The following is a 19,428-nucleotide window of genomic DNA, read 5'->3' on the forward strand; positions in this document are numbered from 1 at the left end:
CCAAACTGAGTAATTGTTTTAATCAACATATGAGTCAAAGTAGATTGTAAACCTGAACATCTGCATTGTGGCTGCAGGCCCCAAAAGCAAAACCGGATCCTTCAGTGTGTTAGAGTGTAATAAATCAAACACATCAGGATTGGAGGCCTGCAAAGCTCCACACTTCAGGAGCAGGCCACCAGGTGGTTCACTGGATTTAATTCAACTAATAGGATTACCTGCCACAAGCTGGTGATGGCAAGCCAGCATCTCATCTATTCTCATCTATTCACAAGAAGGACCGGTCGAGCGCTACTAAGGCCAACGTTTTACCATTAATGTTTGCTTTAGAGAATATCTGCAAATCTAACACATTTCAATTTGATTAAGTCAGGCCATCTATGGGGTAATGTGTTGAAAATCTAAATGGTGTAGCATCAAGCCAGGTGAAATGGGGCTTCTTGATAAATTGTCAGGCTGGCTGGGCTTAAGGAAGAAACAAGTCAATGTTTTGTGCTTGGGTCTGGACAACAGCGGCAAAACAACAATCATCAACCAGCTCAAGCCATCTAATGTAAGTTTGATATTAAGCTTCAGCAAAATGTCATTATAAAATGCTTTTCTAAATGTTATATATCTCCAGTCATATTATGTGGGTGCAAACAATAACTTAGCTGATAAATTATTTTTACTGCTATTAAAGTATACGTTGGGATGCCTGTTATTATTTCTATGCGATCATTCGTTTTCAGCATCCAAATCATTTAGGTCCATTGTCAGAAGAGTGGAAACATGTTAGTCAGGTAAAGCCCACATCATACCTCCCTTTGTTTCTCAGTTGACATACTTTTGCCATTACTTGTCTTTTTTTGTGTGTTTGCATGGGTCTGTGAATGTGTGCAAATGTGTGTGCATGTAGACACAGGCTCAGGAGATAGTCCCAACAATTGGCTTCAACATTGAAAAGTTCAAGAGTTCAAGGTACAATGCAAAGACATTTCAGTAAAATAAAAATCCTGAATCTGACTGACATTATGTCACTAATGGTGTTTCCCCTTATGCTGTTTTTCTCTCTGCATGCAGCCTGTCCTTCACAGTTTTTGACATGTCTGGCCAAAGCAGATACAGAAGCCTATGGGAGCATTATTACAAGTAGGGCACAAAAATAGACAATGCATGCGTAATGTATAACTTTAACATGGTTGTTGCAAATTATTATATACTTGATTTTTTGTTGTTTTGTTTTATATAGGGAGAGCAATGCAATCATATTTGTCATTGATAGCAGCGATAAACTGAGAATGGTTGTTGCAAAGGAGGAGCTCGATACTCTTCTCAACCATGAAGGTACGATAAATATACATTTCTACCTTAGTCATAAATTTAGGGAAGTTTTATTGTAAAAATGCCCAATATGACTGCTATGAACACTACAGCTTAATGCTTAAGATCAATATATTTTTTGGTCCAAACATGCCTATAGAAACAGATGATCTTGCATTTTATAATAAGTTTATTTTTGTTTTTAACTCTGTCATAGTGTTTGTGGTCAAGCTGTAAAATTATGTTATATCAGGTCATAAACAAATCCTTTTCCATCAACTTGGAATTATGATTTGCAATTTGAGCTATTAAAAGTCCTGTAATTTTGCTTCCTATCTTGCCATGTGTTTTGGTGACCTAGCATATCAAAAATGTATGTAACATGGTACTAAGCATGACCAAATGAAGAACGTTACTTTTCCGCAACATCCCTGCTTTGTTTCATTTCTTTTCTATATTTAAGTATCATCTGACCATCTAGAAAAAAAGTGCCCTGAAGCTGTCAAATAATTATAAGCTAAATTATCAGAAAAAGGGTTAACTGTAATCTTTCAGCATGCAAAGCTGAGTCAATCTTCATCAGTACAGACAGAGCATCTGCGTAGTGTAGCATGAAATGAAGTCATATAACTATTGAGTCTGTCTTGTGACTCTCGAGCAGAAGTGGCACATGCTTTATATAAGGCGTCTTAAAGTTGGGGGGTCATGCCACATAATTTTTCTACATCCAAAACCTCCATTACAGCCTGGCTTGGATGGTGATCAAATTGCATTGCTACAGTCTCAAATCCATCAGAAGGTAATGCTGGAGGGTTATTTACCTAAGACTGCATATCTTCCACTGAATTGGAAGGCACAACAATGTGATTGAGGTATTAGCCTCTTATACTCACATCCATCTTCCTAGATATCCGCAACAAAAAGATCCCAGTGCTGTTCTTCGCAAACAAGATGGACCTGCGGGACGCTCTGTCTTCTGTCAAGGTCTCGCAAATGTTGTGTTTGGAGAACATTAAAGACAAACCCTGGCACATCTGGTAAAGTTTACATAACTTTGCTTTCCATTTGATAAGTCATCTCAGTAGAAAAGCTGTAATATGTTGAATGTACTTTTTTATACAAGTTAAAGCAGAACCACCTGACCATAACATGGTCCCTTGCTGCTTATAAACAACGACTAAATGTCTTATTTTCCATTATTTATAGGTTAAGCATTGCAGAGAGACTCAGCCACACGCAGTTATTCAGCAGCTTGGCCCCTTTGCATACGTGTTTACGCCCTCCTTGTTTACTCATTAGACAGGTGGAGGCCAAATGGATTAAGAGCTTCAGGGTCCAAGAAAAAAAGTCTGAAGAAAAGGAATGCACCTCAAACGATTTAACTGCTGCAAATCTTGTTTTTCAGTGCCAGCAATGCAATCAAAGGAGAGGGTCTGCAGGAAGGGCTGGACTGGCTGCAAGGTAACTTGTCTGTTGATTCTATTTTATTATCATACAGGAATAATGGAGAAAATGGGTTTCAGAATTGAAATGCCAAAACTGTCCGTCTATCCTGTACCCTTTTACCTACCCAGCATTAAGATAATCTTTTTGTTATTTTGTTTCTTTCAAACCCATAGATCAAATTACACAGTAAGTACCTTGAAGCTATAGCTTGTCAATCTGTGAAGTGATAGAGGATGCATCATATTTCTGTAGATGTCAGTATGTCTGGATTGGGGTTCACTTGATTTCTTTCGAATTCACTTTAACTATTTAACACTTAAGATTCTGTTCAAATCAAGCTTTTGTTTTACATACAGCAGTCTGCAAAAGTACGGTAGACATACCCCTTGAACCTGTTTAATGCATATATTGACAAAAATTACAAGCACCACATATATTTTACTGGGATTTTATGTGAGAGACAAAGTACGGCAAAATTGTGGAAGTGGGAAGTAAAGATTCATGGTTTGCAATCTTTTTTTTACGGTGTAGCATGCATTTGTATTCGGCCCCATGTACTCTGATGCCCCTAAATTAAATCATATGCATATCAATATCTGTTAGAAGTCACATAATAAATAAACTGTATTCTGTTCTGATCTGAGAAGGCCTCAAGAGGTTTGTTAGAGTACATTAGTGAACAAACAGTATCATGAAGACCAAGAACAAAGCTGACAGGTCAATGGAGAAACTATGGAAAAGTTTAAATCAGAATCTGTGCAATGAACCACCTAAAAATTCAAAGTGTGGCACAACTGCAAACTTAGCAGGATGGTGTTGTCCATTTAAACTGGCATGGCTTTTGTGGAGAGTATTATTCAGAGAAGCCATCAATAAGCTTTTGATCTTTATCGAAGTTTGGCAAGAAAAAAGCCATTGCTTAAGAAAGCCAGAACAGTGCTGTTTGCAGCTTGCCACAAGCAATGAAGAGGGGCATTGCATACATGAAGGTGATCTGGTCATATGAGACCAACATGTAGCTTTTTTACCCTACATGCAAAGCAATATTTGGTAGAATGGTAACACTGTAAATCATTGTAGACACTGTGTCAAATGGTACAGCAGCTTCAAAATTTATGAAAAGATGGATGGATCTGTATAAAGCCCAATCCTAGAAGAAAACCTGGTAGAAGCCGAAAAACACTTCAGGGCAAATGTTCATCTTTGACAAGACATTTCCATTCCAGCCTGACTGGATTTAAGCCAGCTTAAGCCGAGTTAGATCCAGATATAGTCCAAAACACTTGCAGCAATTGTAATTACAGTGAAAAGTGGTTCTACAAATTATTTACTAATGGGGGTGCTGAATACAAATGGACTTTTCAAACGCAAACTTGACAAAATGCAAAGAACTTCAAGGGGTATCACAAGACACCAGTCTGCTTTTTTATCTCTCCTTGTGTTATGTCCAAACATTTTCTGGGACCACAAATATTAATATTTTCCCCCCTTCATAATTCACAAAGTGCTCTGCTTTGTGAATCCAAACCTTCAGTAGATCATTAGAGGCTGAAGTACAACCAGAAGAATACAGTAATTGTTTCCCTGTTTCCTGCAGATCATATCAAAACAATGAACAAATGAATGACCAGGCGTGACGAGGACACAGGGACGTGCAAACTGGATCTGACTTGCTTTTTAAAGTATTCATCACTCTTGATGTTGTAAGCCTTAAATTTCAATGTCAAATAGTCAAGCACTTTTTCTCTGAGCTGCACTTTTGCGACTTTACTTACCTTTGAAAGAAAAAGCGAATGCTGCAATCTGAATTTAACAGCAAAGACACCATATACATAATTAGGAACATAAAATGTGCACGCAGTCTGAATATATTAAATTCAGTTTTATTTATATAGCGCCAATTCACAACACATGTTGTCTCAAGGCACTTCACAAAATCAGGTACATACATTCCAATTAATCGTAACCATTGAACAGTGCAGTCAGATTCAGTTATTTATTCAAATTGGATAAAAAGTTTTTCTATCTAAGGAAACCCAGCAGATTGCATCCAGTCAGTGACTTGCAGCATTATCTCCTCCTGGATGAGCATGTAGCGACAGTAGACAGTCACTGGCGTTAACTTTGCAGCAATCCCTCATACTGAGCATGCATGTAGCGACAGTGGAGAGGAAAAACTCCCTTTTAACAGGAAGAAACCTCCAGCAGAACCAGGCTCAGTGTGAGCGGCCATCTGCCACGACCGACTGAGGCTTTGAGAGAACAGAGCAGAGACACAAAAAGAACAAAGAAGCACTGATCCAGGAGTACTTTCTATGGGAAGGAAAAGTAAATGTTAATGGATGTAGCTCCTTTAGTCGTTTCACCTAGAAAGAAAGAACAGATAAACTCTGAGCCAGTTTTCAAGGTTAGAGTCTGAAAGAGAGCACATAGAGTTAGTCACAGTAAAAGCTCAGTCAATCGCCATGTCTAGGAGAGAGAAAGGGTTAAACACTAAAAGACAGGGCTATGTGGATCATCGGTAGAGGGTGAGCATTAAGTTGTTGCCAGCAGAAGCTCGGACGATTCCCCTCTCCAGAAAGGTGTCACAGGTAGACACAGAGCCAGGCCAGGTGTAGCTTCTAGGAAGATAAAAGAGAGAACAAGGTTAAAAGCTGAAATAACAGCAAATAATGCAAAATTAGAGAGTAGTGTGAGAATGTAGCGAAGAGGGTGAAAGTGGTCGTTATGTCCTCCAGCAGCCTAAGCCTATAGCAGCATAACTACACAGATAGTTTCAGTTCAGATTATTTACAACAATGTCTTCTCAAGGCACCCCACAAAGGGTCCCACTGATGGTCATTGTTATACTAAAAACCACAAGGATTGGGTTACCTCTCTCTGTCAGACTGATTATAACCATTGAAAAAGAGAAGGGGTCATACAGGTAGCAGAAATGGAGGGTGTGTTTGCACCTCAACCATAACTGAGCCGGTTTAGGCTAAACCTGACTCCCCCTTACTCCAACCAACAGGGAGGAGGGAAGGCTCCCTCCCTGATAACCTAAGCAACAGATATACATTATCTGGGTTAGTTTCTGCTTACAGTGAAGTGTTTTTTTTTTTTTATCTGTTGCAGCTTTTATCTATTTTTTTATTTTCTAACACATGCTTTACTAATTTAAGTCACTGAACATTGAAGATGCTGTAAATACTGAATGTTGCAGTAACTGGAAATGAATAAAACCTTGTTATTTGCTTAGTGTATGCATTGCATTGTAGTTTTATAATATAAAATCTAAAACAAATAGACAAAAAGAATTATTAGAAAATATAATTTTATTAATACATGTAATAAACAGGTATTACATGTACCTGTTTACTACAAGTAGGAGAATAAATTAATAAATAGTTTTCAACCTAACAAATAAATATTAAATACTTATATAATGCAACACCCAACAGAGCTTATGAACTGGATTGTTAAAATTTGACACACTTATATCTGTATAAATAACTAAACTGTTTAACAAAAGCATTTAAATAGCACAAAGTGCTTTGGTTGTTTGTTTGAAGGAATTTTCTCTGTATAACTACTGCAAAGGCACATGGAAGTCTTATACTTCATTATTGACATTTGTTTCCATATTTTGCCCTCTGTACGCCTTTCTTATTTGAGGAACATGTGGAGCAGTTTAGTGTGGAAGCGAGCACTGGAGTCCAGGAGGATGCATAAGGTCTGGAAAGTCTCTCTGTCTTCAAAGTTGTTCTCTAGAGACAGAAAATGGCATTATTGACATTTTTTTAAGCTTTAAGAACCTGATAGAGCTTTCTCTCCAGGGCAAAGTTACTGCACCCACAAACGTAAAAAAAAAAAACTGTGATAAGGGTCTAAAACAGCAGAGATCTTTTAAAAAAAATATGAAATCACAAGTTTTCTGTGTGCAAAGTAATAAGAGAATCATGTTCGTTAATACCAGCTTTCTTATTTTATTTTTAATACTAAATGCAGACTCAAAACCTTGGAAATGGCTGATGTATCCACATGAATAAATACATTTTAATGTGGTCATCCATTTATACCATTAGGAATTAGCATGAGTAAGGCAGAAAAGAAAGGCTGGGTCCAGTCAGAGACAAATGAAGCTCTTCTACAAAAACCAGTCCACCTGAGCTGAATGGGTTTTCACTAAGAGAAAGAAAAACAGTGGGTGCAAGTAAACGTCATCTGTAGAACAAGTTGCTTGATAGCCACAACCACAATACATTTTCTCAACTACGCTTAAAAAGAATGTATGTGTATGCGTATCTTTAATACATTTATTTCTGAATATTTATCCTACGTCTAGAGTTACAACCCAACCTTAGCACTAAAGGTATTTATATTTTTTAACTCACCTGCTACAGAGGACTCAAAGAACTCTCTTGTGACTTCTGAGAACATGTTCTCCAGGTGCTGGATGAAGAAGAACCTTTCAGGTTCTGTGCTGAACACCTTGCAGATCTGCTGAACCAGCTTCACCGCCCAGCTCATGTGGTAGCCGTCCTTCTCGCACACCTGAACGGGGAGAAGGGCACACAAAGCAGAAGACGGAGCAATTAGCACTTTTTTACAACACAAATGTTGCCACAGAATTAAATAATGCAGTCGGTCATTTTCTACTGCTTATTCCATAGTGGGTCACGGGGGAGCTGGTGCCTATCTCCAGCAGTCTACGGGCGAGAGGCGGGGTTACACCCTGGACAGGTCGCCAGTCCATCGAAGGGCAACACAGAAACACACAGGACAAACAACCACGCACACACCCATTCACACCTAAGAGCAATTTAGAGAGACCAATTAACCTAACCCATGTTTTTGGATTGTGGGAGGAAGCCGGAGTACCCAGAGAGAACCCATGCATGCACAGGGAGAACATGCAAACTCCACAGAAAGACCCCCAGCCAGGAGTCAAACCCAGGACCTTCTTACTGCAAGGCAACAGTGCTGCCAACTGCGCCACCGTGTTTTTTAACCAAAAAAAAAAAAGACAAACTTCGGAACCTGTTACTAATGAGTTACATTTGCTGTTTTGTGTTACATTTTCTTTATTCCGTTTGACTTTTGTTGCTTGGAATTGGTCCCACACAAAAGTGTAGGATCAATTTAAACTTAACAGTAAAGAAAGCACAGCGCAGTCCATGTACTGCAAAACTGAACTAGCATTCCATAATAGCACGTCCTCCGTGCAGCAACAGGAAAACTCACGCAAGTGTCAATTAGCGAACTACTTGCGCTTCGAAAACACACCAAAAACACGCATTTTACTGATGCATCACCTCCATAAACAACAAATGTCTACAGAACCACTCGTCTGCATGAGGAAGCTGAAGGTGAACTTTGAAATATAAACGGGAATGTTTCTTGTGCCTTTATTTAAATCTGCTGCTTACCTTTTTGATACGTAATGTATAATTATTTTGATTTCTTCTCTGTTTTTGCACCCAAATAACGACAAGAGTGTAACTCAGCACTTATGTACATTACAAGGGTTCTATTTTGTCTATATAGTATGCTTTTTGATGTTAAATAAACCTCTTTAAATATCCAGAATGCAACATGGAACTGAAACTTTCTGCCCTTTTGTTTGCAACCATTTTCACTACAGAGGCAGGTAGCACTGTGTGGATGTTAGGTCAACCAGTAAGGGCTGAGATTTTAACATGTTGATGTTAAAACTGTTTGCTTTAGCTGCAGGTCTTCATGTGTACACAAAAGACACGCTATGTTATTGCCAGTTACGCAATAAAATGTTGATTTTTCTTTTGTGATAGGATTTAAATTATTTGTGTACTTGTATTTTTTCTTTCATGTATTACTATTACTCATAACATAACCTTAAGTGGTTCAATCAAAAGTCTGCAAAATGTGCCAATTGTTTTATCCGATTACTCAATTAATCATTAGAATAATTGACAGAATATTTGATTACTAAAATAATAATTTGCTGCAGCCCTGGTTATGAGGGGACGGATGGAAGAACAGATACAATATTTAGAGGTTGGGACAGGAACTAAGGGTGGAAATACTAAAAATTATGACTAAAATCAGAACCATAACCAGCATTTTATCACAAAAAAATACAAATCTGTTCTTTTAACCAACTTGCATAATGCAGGAAGCGTTTGCACATCAAATTATACAGTCTTCGGCGATTTTATTTGTTTCACCTAATAAATTACTTCTTACTAACCCAAAGGCAGCTTAAAGCATTTAGGCATCTGGTAAGGACGACTTGCTGAAGATCAAACCGAGCATCAGAATTCAGGTTTACAAAAAATGGTTCCGAAAAGAGAAAATAACTAGTGAACGTTACTTGTGTGGATAAAAAAGACTGGGCAGACTGGTTCAAGATAATAAAAAGGCAACTGTAGCTCAAATACCCATTTGTTATACCCAAGGTATGCAGAACAACGTCTATGAACGCATAAGATGTAGAACCTTGAAGCAGAGGGGCTACAGCAGCAGAGGACCACACAGAGTCCCTTCAGCTAAGAAGGATAAACTGAGGCTACAACTCACACAATGACTCCTTTCAGCTGCTGCATTCAGATGGTCGGCAACAGGTTTTTGGAGTAAGCAACATGACAGCATGGATCCAGTCTGCTTTGTGTCAACGATTCAGATAGTTCTGACAACAAAGAGTGTAGCAAGGTGTCCCTGATAAAGTGGAAGATGAGTGTATGTTCAGTCAGGCTCATCCATTTTAATTCTCCTCTGAAGGCCAGAAATGTCCAAAAATACATAACATACATGAAGTTTAACACAGTTCAGCTAAAGACGTTCTCACCAGTATGATATAAATGATGATTCTGGAGATCTCGTCTAGTCGTCCATTGAGGGCCTTGCTGGCCAGAAAAGTGTAGCAGAGGTTGCTGCCGCACAGCACCAGAAGGCGGGCCACATTCTCCACATGCCACGGCTGAGGAATGACTGGAGGTGGGCAGGACAAGAACAAATCAAGGCTCAAAAGATCCATGTTTATCGTTTAGAAACAGACATTAATTTTTTTGCTACTAATCCTTAATTCATTCAGTTAAAGCACTGGCAGAAAATATGCCTGATGTTAAATACCAATTAGCTCCTCCAAGATTGAGAGTATCGAGTCGGTGCTCCAGCCTTTGACTTGCAATAGTCCAAAAAGCATCAGGATGGCTTTGGCCAGTTCCAAAAGATAACTGTGTGGTAGTCCTCCTTCCACCAGATCCTCCCACCCGAGGACACCTGCACAGAGGAGAGGCCTGAATCGACTTTGTAGGAAATATATACAAGAGAAACAACTCATACCCTGCACAACTCTGGAGCTGATGACAGCTTGTATGCATCTGTTATGTTAATCTACAATACGCAATTCATTCATTATTTGTTTGTATTTTCCATTCAAGAAGCCAGACTTATAATCTTTTAAGGTTGTATTTTAGATCTTTTATTTAGTTGATATTGTACTTTAGTTGCTTTTTTAATCATTTTCTTTTCACTCCTGGTATCTTTGCTTTATTTTAAGCATTATTTGGGCACAGTACTATGTGCTGTTATGTTCAGGGAGTTTTTGATTAAAAGCTCTTTAAGGGTTTAATCATACCAGGAAAGTTCTTTGTTTAGCTCATCTGGTCCGGACCAAAATCGGACTTTTATTTTTTTTAGTTTGGTGCGCTTCGCTTTTACATTGTACTTTCTGCAAGCTCTAGTTCAAAATTTTGGAACGGTGTTGGCGAATTTGTGCTGTAATCTGGAGACAAGGTGCTCTGCATGCCCTGACCCACAGCATGCTGGCAGTAGCGTTGCTAAGCAACAGACGGCGGATCAGGTACAACATTCACTACGGTGGCTTGTTCAGTCCAAAAAGGCAATGTTTCCTGTAGTTGAGTCGGATCAGGCCAGTTTGTTTTCACACCGGAGTCTGATCAGAGATCACCTAAAAAAGTGGGTCTCGATCCAGTTGTTTGGTCCGGACCAAAGGGGGAACCAAACAGGTGTGAATACACCTTTAAATTCGTTGACGCAAAGCAACTGGGGAATGCTTGGAACTTTGTCTTACTTATATTCATTAAATACATGCTATATTACAGCAGCATATTTCAGTATCTGTCATTGGTACATCAGCATCCTAGACGCAGCCTGACACGCCCTACAAATGTCAAAACCCCCGGGGGGTTTTTACAATCTCTTCTTTATGAAAGTAACCTCACCCTCATTCAGCAGAGGTCCATAAAGGATGAACAGTAGTTGGGCCTGGCTGACCATGGGCCAAGGTTTCAACAGCTGAACTAACCAGAACTGTCCATCTGGCTGGTTCTGGCATGGGTCCAACAAAACTTTACGGCAAAAAAGACGAAGCTGCAGCTCCTGGTGCCGCTTCAGCCCTGAGGAGAAATATATTTACTCATTTGTTTCAGAAAATACCTGAATCTACACTCCCCTGCAAAACATTTCATACATTGTTTTTTTTTTCACATTTTGTCACATTACAACCACAATATTTAATGTATGCTATTGTGATTTTATGTTTAGCATAATTATGAAGTGTAAGGAAAGGAATTTTTACAAATATCTGAAAATTGTGCCAATGACCAGCTTCCCTGTACCTGCTAAATAAAACCGTCCCCCACAGCCTGATGGTGCCCCAGTGATCTGTCACCATGAGGACGGTATGTTCAGGGTGCTGTGCAGATTTAGTTATCCCACACATTTCATTTTGGATTCAACGTCTTCCACATGTTTGTTGTGTCCTCTACATGCTTGTGACAAACTGCAAACATGATTTCTTATGGCTTTCTTTGCCACTTATCCACAAAGGCCAGACTTGTAGAGTTCACAACTAACAACAGATTTGTCCACTTGAGCTGTGGATCTCTGCAGCTCCTCCAGAGTTACCTTGGGCCTCTTGGCTGCTTGCTCTGATTAATACTCTCCTTGCCCAGCCTGTCAGTTTAGGTGGCCAAGCTCTGGCAGGTTTGCCTCTATTCATTTGCAGATGATGGAGTGCTAACGATGTTTAAAGCTTGAAATATTGTTTAATAACTTAACCTAATCTTTAAACTTTCTCCCTGACCTTCTGCTGTGTTCTTCGGTCTGCATGATGCTGTTTGTTCAATAATGTTGTCTAACAAACCTCTAAGGCCTTCACAGAACATCTGGATTTATAAGCGTTCTACAAATACTAGAGATAAGACACATCAGCTTATAGAGGAAGGGTGAAGTCCACCATAATGAAGTCCTCTCCATTGATTATACATTACTGATCCGTTGTTGGTTGAATTTCCACACACTAAGGTACACACCTGGTTTTGTGGCGAGTAATGCTTCAGTCTTAAGCAAGAGGTTTGTTTGGTCACACAAAAATTTGAACACTCTGTGGCACTCCAGCTCATCCCATCCTGCGATCAGGGTCTGTGAAGCAATCAGTATAACCCAATTATTATAGCACTCCTCCTCGTGTTTGTGTTAAATTAGAGGGTGAACTGTATAAAGAAATGAACAACGGATTATTAGAGTTTCACCATTAACATATAAACATCCTTATGCATGCTACTACGCATTACCATGTCACCTTAACGAGCTGTTATGTAGATTATCCCCACAGACGTCACCTCTTTTATTTACATTCATGTTTTTATATTTTTGCTTTCATGTGAGGCGCTCACCTGGAGGAAGACGCCATATCGGGAGAAACCAGAGCAGTCTGGTGCAAGGCACTGCTCCAACATGAAGCAGGGAATCTAACAAACAACACATGGATCGTTTTAGGAGTTGTCTTGGTCATAGGATTTATCAGAGACGTTTGTTGCTCCTCAACAGAAAACATTGCATTAAATTATTGGCATATTTGTTTATGGGTGTATTCACGCCTGCCACTTTCGGTCCGCTTTAAACAGACCAGTTCGTTTCCCCCCTTGGTGTGTGTGAATACACTCAACCGAACTCTGGTCCAGACCAAATAACCAGACTGAGACCTGCGTTTTGAGGTGGACTCGGTTCGCTTCTGTTGGGACCCCAGCCATGGTTACAAAATGAAAGGCCAGTACGAACTTTCCTGGAACTTTCAAAATAAATGGCATTAACCTACTTCCAGCACAGCCAGGAACAGGGAATAACAGCGGACTTCCCGTGACGTCATTGTCCGAATAAAAACCCCACGTTTGCAACAAACTGACCTCTTCCACGCAGGTCCCCAGTGGAACTGGACGGAGGGACACAGCGCGCTAATGTCTCTTTGCAGGCAAACAGACATAACTCTTCAAACTGGATCCAAGAGTGTCATAAGATCACGCGATCATATGCACTTAGTTATGTAGGAATGAATTGCTGTTTGTGTATCTGGTATTCATTCATGAACAGGGTAATTAAGGTACAAGTGTTGCTTAACTTTTCTCTCTGAGGTCGACAGAAGCAAACTGTGTTCCAGAGAGATCCCAGCAGAGACCCTGTCTCTACAACGTCGAGTGGAGCAGTTTTCCCAGTTTGAAGGAAGGACAATGGGACCGTATCACCATGGTTACAGCATTAACGTGCAGTTTGGCCGGCCGACAGAGCGAGCCGCCTCACCCCACAGCTGGAGGTTAGCCGCAGTTAACCCTTTGTTCACTGTGGATGTTTTCTTCAAACTTCGTCGCCCTGGACCACTTTTCCTCAGCACGGTTCAACTGAGAGGTTAGGTTTGGGCAGAGAGAAGTAGTTTAGAGTGAAATAATCTAAACATTTTTCATTTTATGACGTTTGGTTTTGTTTGTGTTTAAAACTCAGCTATCTTAGTGCTAGCAGATTATCTGCTCAGCACATGAGCTCAGTTTATGTGTTCTGTATTTGTGTTTTTTTTTAAGTTAAGACAAACTTTATTAAAGGGGTGATTTTAAACACAGAAGATGGACCACAACACGATGTCCACGCTTATGCATTTTAACCCTTTTATTAATGGTATTTTAAAGGTATGTGTTTGATTCGGATGAAGCTATAAGCTTCTTTTGTTAGCTTTAACTGCTAACAGCTAAGAACACGTGCTTGCCTGCTAAAGATCATTTATCCAGAAAGGTTTAGTCTTCAGTCCAGTAAATAATAGTCCCTAAACATCATTTACTATATTTAATAACTAAGTAAACACCATTAAGCCCCATTTCTCCAGAAAGATTTGGCTCTTTTCCAAAATATTATCTTAATAATATTTCTTTAAATATTATTTTAATAAATAAAGGCAGCTAATGAGACATCGTTGAGAATTAGTCATCCAGAAGGTTGGTTTTATTCAGCAGATCATTCTTTAAAATATTATTTTATTAAAATACTATTTTATCTGATCTTGCATTGTGAATGGTTGTCTAAACGTTTGCTGATTATTGCCTAAGTTGGTTCCAAGATTAACTTAACTTCATTTCCAGATTGTTCAAGATAATCCTTGGTTCTCAAACATAAACATTGCATGGTAATGTTGCATCACTCTTTTGGTCATAATTTCCAATCATCTTTGATCAACTTGTTTATATTGTACATAGCCCATTAGTCTTCTTTATTCTTTCATTCTGCTTGGTAGTTTGGTCTGATTGTTTTAGCATAGCAAAGAGTTTGTTGATTGAAATATGTTTGACTTTGAGTTGACTTATTTTTGTTAATAAATTCTTGTATTTTAAGAAATTGTGTGAATTCATTCTGTGTGTTCAGAGTTTATGCTGTTCAATAATGTCAGAGCTCGTCTCACACCTTTCTATTTTGCCATCGCCTTATTGGGCTGGTATTCACAGGACAACCCTTAACAGACCGAATTATTAAGTATTAATATTAAATAAGATATTCATATTCATAATTACAACACTTCTAAACGGATCCTGGTGAGGTTCGTCTATGCTGTGAATACAAACCGGCCCCGACCTGAACCAACTACAGAAAACATACGTCTCTTTGGACTTAAGCCACCGTAGCAAACATGTACGTTGTACTGAACTCATACCTGATCAGCTGTATGTTGCTTAGCAACGGTGCTACCACCATGTTGTGGGACAGGGCATGCCATCTCCTTCAACTTGCAACACGCATTCTCCAAAGGGGTTTCAAAATTACAAATAGAACGTCGCAAAATCTGTGTTGAATGAACTGCTCTTAAAGCTCACAATGATATTGAAGCTGTAATAACTGCACAAATATGCAGAACAGGACTTCCACAGTTGTTTTCCTCAATTTCCGAATCTGTGCTGTATCCAGCCCCCGTCATTTCTGCCCAATGGGAGCAACGATCGTCACCAGCGAGGCTTTGTTTACAAGTAATAAATAACTTGCAAAAAGGGCAATGTGAAAGCAAACCGCACCAAACAAAAAAACATAAAGTCCGCTTTTGGTCCGGACCAAACAAGCGGACCAAAGGACCTTCCTGGTGTGAATACACCCTAAAATACACTAAAGTTGAAAGTACAGCATTAGAAAGCCTTTATCTTCATATCACATCATATGAACTCTGAGGGGCTGCCGCTGAGATGATCTTCACTGCTGAATACACCAAAACAAATATACCGCAAACTAAGATTGGAAATTAAAAACATTCTTTCTGACTTAAATAAACAGTTAAAAAGACATAAAAAGAAAATATAGTGATTGTATAAGCTAAGAATAGACTTATAAAGCAACATTTAAAAGCCTGACAGGCCAAGGATAAAAACTGATTTTCAGTCTGATTGTTCTTAAAGATTAGGATTCTGTCTCCGTGTCAGGTTAGATTAGATATTTTTGTGAATATAATAAAATCTGATATGACAAAAAATATAAATATTCCATATATCACTAATTCTCGCTCTCTCTAAAATGTCAGGTTTTGGAGTAAGAAAATGACATCATAAATCAAATAATTTCAAACCTTTTGTATTGTAACTGCTATCCTGTAGAATTCAACTAAAACATGAATCTGTTCAGGAGTAAAATGTCAAAAATTAAATTAAATTTCAGCTTTCAGTCTTTAGGTGGAGTCCATCAGCATCTCACATCTTGACTTGCTCAGTCTACCTTGGACAAAGTTCTCTCGGGTTGTGCGAAAGTCTCGTGGCTACGGCCGTTTTCAGTTGACCTCACAGATATCCTGTAAGATTGGGTTCAAACACTGCCTTGGCCATCCAAAAACTTCCTTTTTTTCAGCTGAACCTATTATTTAGTTGCTTCTGATGTAAGCTTAGACTCCTAGGTTAAAAATTGAAATCCCTCTTCCTTTTACCCTTTATAGCAGACACCTCAGGGTCTGAGGTCAGAACTGACTTGTATTTGAAACTGCTTGTGATGCCATCCACGCTACGCTGTGTATTTGTGCCAAACCTCATTCCAACCTTAGTCCAGATATACGGAGGTAGAGAAGATTGTTGTTACACAAATAATACTTGCCAAACATCCCCACAGCTCCTTCAGTGTTGCTAATGACCTCTTGGTGGCCTCCCTTCTACAATTACTGATTACTTTCTTCTCAGTGCCACAGTAAGTATATAATGCTGTGGGGTTTTCTGTTCCTGTCTCCTGAGTGATTTGATGACTGTGTACGTGTGATCCTTTTTGACTTATAATTTCTCTGCAAACTATGGCTTTAGCAAAACGATGCTCGCAAATGTTAACCAAGTCCTACTAGGTCAGCTGAACCATTCTTCGGGTTAATATAATTCACAAAAATTGAAGGTAGGTGTGAACTCAAGAAGCTGGAGCTAAATTAAAAGAGGTATCGTGTAACCAGATTATTACAGCTTTTTGGTTACATTTTTGGATGAATTGCACAGGATATAGGCACATCAAAGGTGGAAATATTTTGATTTATTTATCTGTCTAAAAACCTTGAGTTTTATGAGGGGTGTGAACACTTTTCAGAGGCACTGTGTATATTAATACACAAATAATGAATCTAAGCATTCTACTATACTGTGTCCTCTCGCCTCTTCTTATCCTTACCTGTGAAAACTTGCTAAATATGAACTTTAACCTGTCCTTTGTGGGTAGCAACAGGGTGCACCTCTTGAACAACACACCTGAAATGTTAAAACAAGGGCATAGTATGAAATTAAAAGGTATTCAGTGCTAATCACTTAGCAACTTGTGAAATGCTAAGTGATGCATTACAAAAACAGAATATATAAAGAGATAAAAGTAAGGCAAACCTAAAAATGAACCGAGCAAATTACCCAGGTGTCTGTAGTGTTCCAGAGTGGATCTTTGTTGTAACAATGTGGGGTTGTGAAAGCTTTGGATGATGGTTTTATTCCTCCAGGCCTGCGTGGAGATGTAGTCCACAATGTAATTGGTGATTTCCTTTGAAACCATGCTGAGCACACCGATATCCATCACTGAAACGCACATAAATATTTCATAAATCTGTCAAAATTAGGAGAAAAATAATATATTTTTACCTTTTAACAGAAGTAAATGTTACTGATAAAATTGTAAACCATCATTTAGGAATTATTCAAGGTATGTAAGCGACTTTCCAAACACCATTCTGGACAATAGTTTTCTGCATTATGACAAGAAAAGAGGAATACATTGAGAAAGTATACCTTAACCTTTTATAAAATGCACAAATACTATACCTAGGTATATTCTGATAAAAAAAAACTACTTAAACATGGCACACACAGATAACTCTAGTAGAGATGCCAAACTGTTTCATATACTCCAAATGTACATAATTGATATGTATACATCTGAAAATAGGGTCCCGGGTTCAAATCTTGACCATGACCTTTGTGCAACGTCTTCTCCCAAACTCCACAAACACGCATGTCGGGTTAAACGGTCGCTCTAAGTTGCCTTTAGGAGTGAGACTGTGTGTATGGTGGTTGTTTGTCGCCCTGTGGTGAACTGGAGATGTGTCCAGGGTTTACCTTCGTCTCTCCCAATGACTGCTGACAGGCACCACCTCCCCTGTGACCCCGTGTAGATAATGGATGGACGGTTGGGTTCCTACACATTTTCCATTTCCAAATGTATAGATTTTTTTCCAGCGGTTTTTATAACATTCTGATCAGCTGAGCATAAAAAGTGCTGGGGTTGCATTCCACTTACAGAAATGTAGATTAGCTCCATTTTAAACTCTAGTTATTAAAAGTGAAAAACAGGAGAGTGAATGTTGTACTGGATACCCAAACCTGAATCAGGCTGAAAACCTCTGGGCCATTTTAATATCTCATAAGGTGGGATTGAAATCCAAAAGCACTGAGATTGCCATTTTAGATTTTTGGATCATTGTGCATTTATACATGTGTCTTCTTTTAGCAACTAAACTAGCAAAATAATCAACAATAATAAAAGAAAACAGGTTCTAATGTGGTTTCTTCAGTGGCAAATGAATGATAAAGGACTTGCTCTATCCTAAATATAAATCAGTGTAAAGTGTCTAGTCATCTTATTCTTGACAGTTCCCCATAGATTCTCTATGCAGTGTAAGTCTGGCCAGTTTGCTGGCCAATAAAGCACAGTATTGGGCAATGTGGGCAGGTGCCATGTAACTCCATGTGGCTCCACAAACCATCGCTGACTGTGGAAACATTCTCCTGAACCCAGGTAAGACACACCTGACTCCTCTGGTTCAGGGGTGGCTTAACGCATGTAATTCAGCAGTAGAAGCCAATGGCCACATGGCCTTTACAAACTAAATCTGCATTAAATCTATTTTTATACAGATGAGTTGCCTGTAGTGTTGTCTTGAGCTGTTGTCATTTTGTCCAGAATGCCCCCTTGTTCCTTTTGGATAAAATAACGTGGGAATTCAAAAACAAATCATTAAAATCAACAGAAATAACGATCAGCGGACAATTACTGTGTGTAATGAATCTGTATATTGTGAGTTTCCCCATAAATTACATTTTCAAAGATATTGCAACATAACGCACCTGTAGGCTGTACCTGTTTATGGTGCTAAATTTACTCATAAATGCTTCATAAACGGATCAACAATTACATTAATAGTTATTTTAAGCCTTAATGCCATTTCTCACACATTTTACAAAGCTAATGTTTGCGTTATTATGGGTTAAGTGCGTTTCACCCACCGGTCAATTGATCCAGGATCATGTGGAACACCTCAGCGGGGAGGCCGTTGAAGAAGCCCGCGGCGGAGGTACGCTGGCTGCGGGTCATGACGGTTCTGACGGGCCGAGGCCGCTGGGCCGTCTTCAAATGATGAGACTTGCGGGTCCACGAGTACTTCCCATTGTTGCTGGTTGTTTTTCCGACCATTACTCTAGATAAACTGTATTTAAAGAAATTGATCAAATTTAAGCTAATGAGTTTGACGAAGTTTAAAAAAAAGTTAGCAACATAACATAATTAGCTCTGTCATTAAAATAAGCTAACAATGCTAACTAAACTGAACTCTTCACAATACATTTAAAGTTATTCACTCTAACCTAAGCGTCAATTACGCCACATAATGAGAATCTTACTTACCAGAATACACGGTTAACATTCAGAAATATCTCACCTGTTTAATAAAAAAGGTCAAATAAATTATAAACCTGGTAATAAAGTCAGCTGAGTGCTAAAGTTGCTATCTAATGATGCATTTCAGCACAACGGCGCGAAAATGGCCGACTTTCATCTTTGCGGCAACTAGGACAAAAATACATTTACATACAAGTGCAGTCATAAACTTCTTTACTCTGAAATATTGAAATAAACTAAAGGTTTGAGTATAGATGCACATCAATATGAAAA

At 38.9% G+C, this 19,428-nt stretch overlaps 2 protein-coding genes across 7 annotated transcripts; one reads left to right on the forward strand and one right to left on the reverse strand.

The window, feature by feature from the left end:
• Positions 1-241: 241 nt before the first annotated feature.
• On the forward strand, positions 242-4,735 carry LOC124871620 (ADP-ribosylation factor-like protein 6). 3 transcript variants are annotated; one of them, XM_047371066.1, is made up of 9 exons: positions 242-553; positions 732-782; positions 899-960; positions 1,063-1,131; positions 1,232-1,326; positions 2,210-2,339; positions 2,708-2,763; positions 2,922-2,934; positions 4,346-4,735. In XM_047371066.1, the coding sequence occupies exons 1-9, from the start codon at positions 431-433 to the stop codon at positions 4,383-4,385; spliced, it is 639 nt and encodes a 212-aa protein (XP_047227022.1). In that variant the 5' UTR covers positions 242-430; the 3' UTR covers positions 4,386-4,735. The 3 variants fall into 3 exon arrangements, with proteins under 3 accessions (XP_047227022.1, XP_047227023.1, XP_047227021.1); XM_047371067.1 differs by lacking the exon at positions 732-782; XM_047371065.1 differs by lacking the exons at positions 2,922-2,934; positions 4,346-4,735 and having other exon boundaries at positions 2,708-2,831.
• Positions 4,736-5,670: 935 nt separating this feature from the next.
• On the reverse strand, positions 5,671-19,304 carry LOC124871035 (F-box only protein 47-like). 4 transcript variants are annotated; one of them, XM_047369956.1, is made up of 11 exons: positions 19,196-19,304; positions 18,765-18,964; positions 16,875-17,060; positions 16,669-16,745; positions 12,411-12,485; positions 12,048-12,156; positions 10,956-11,129; positions 9,841-9,990; positions 9,557-9,699; positions 7,125-7,284; positions 5,671-6,497 (listed from the first exon to the last, which is right to left on the reverse strand). In XM_047369956.1, exons 2-11 carry the CDS (start codon positions 18,949-18,951, stop codon positions 6,397-6,399), a joined length of 1,362 nt encoding a protein of 453 aa, XP_047225912.1. In that variant the 5' UTR covers positions 18,952-18,964; positions 19,196-19,304; the 3' UTR covers positions 5,671-6,396. The 4 variants fall into 4 exon arrangements, 3 of the variants coding, with proteins under 3 accessions (XP_047225912.1, XP_047225913.1, XP_047225911.1); XM_047369957.1 differs by having other exon boundaries at positions 16,899-17,060; positions 19,162-19,282; XM_047369955.1 differs by having other exon boundaries at positions 19,162-19,282.
• Between the last annotated feature and the right edge of the window lie 124 nt (positions 19,305-19,428).

Source organism: Girardinichthys multiradiatus, chromosome 7 (assembly GCF_021462225.1).
Source record: "Girardinichthys multiradiatus isolate DD_20200921_A chromosome 7, DD_fGirMul_XY1, whole genome shotgun sequence".
Taxonomy (NCBI): Eukaryota; Metazoa; Chordata; class Actinopteri; order Cyprinodontiformes; family Goodeidae; genus Girardinichthys; species Girardinichthys multiradiatus.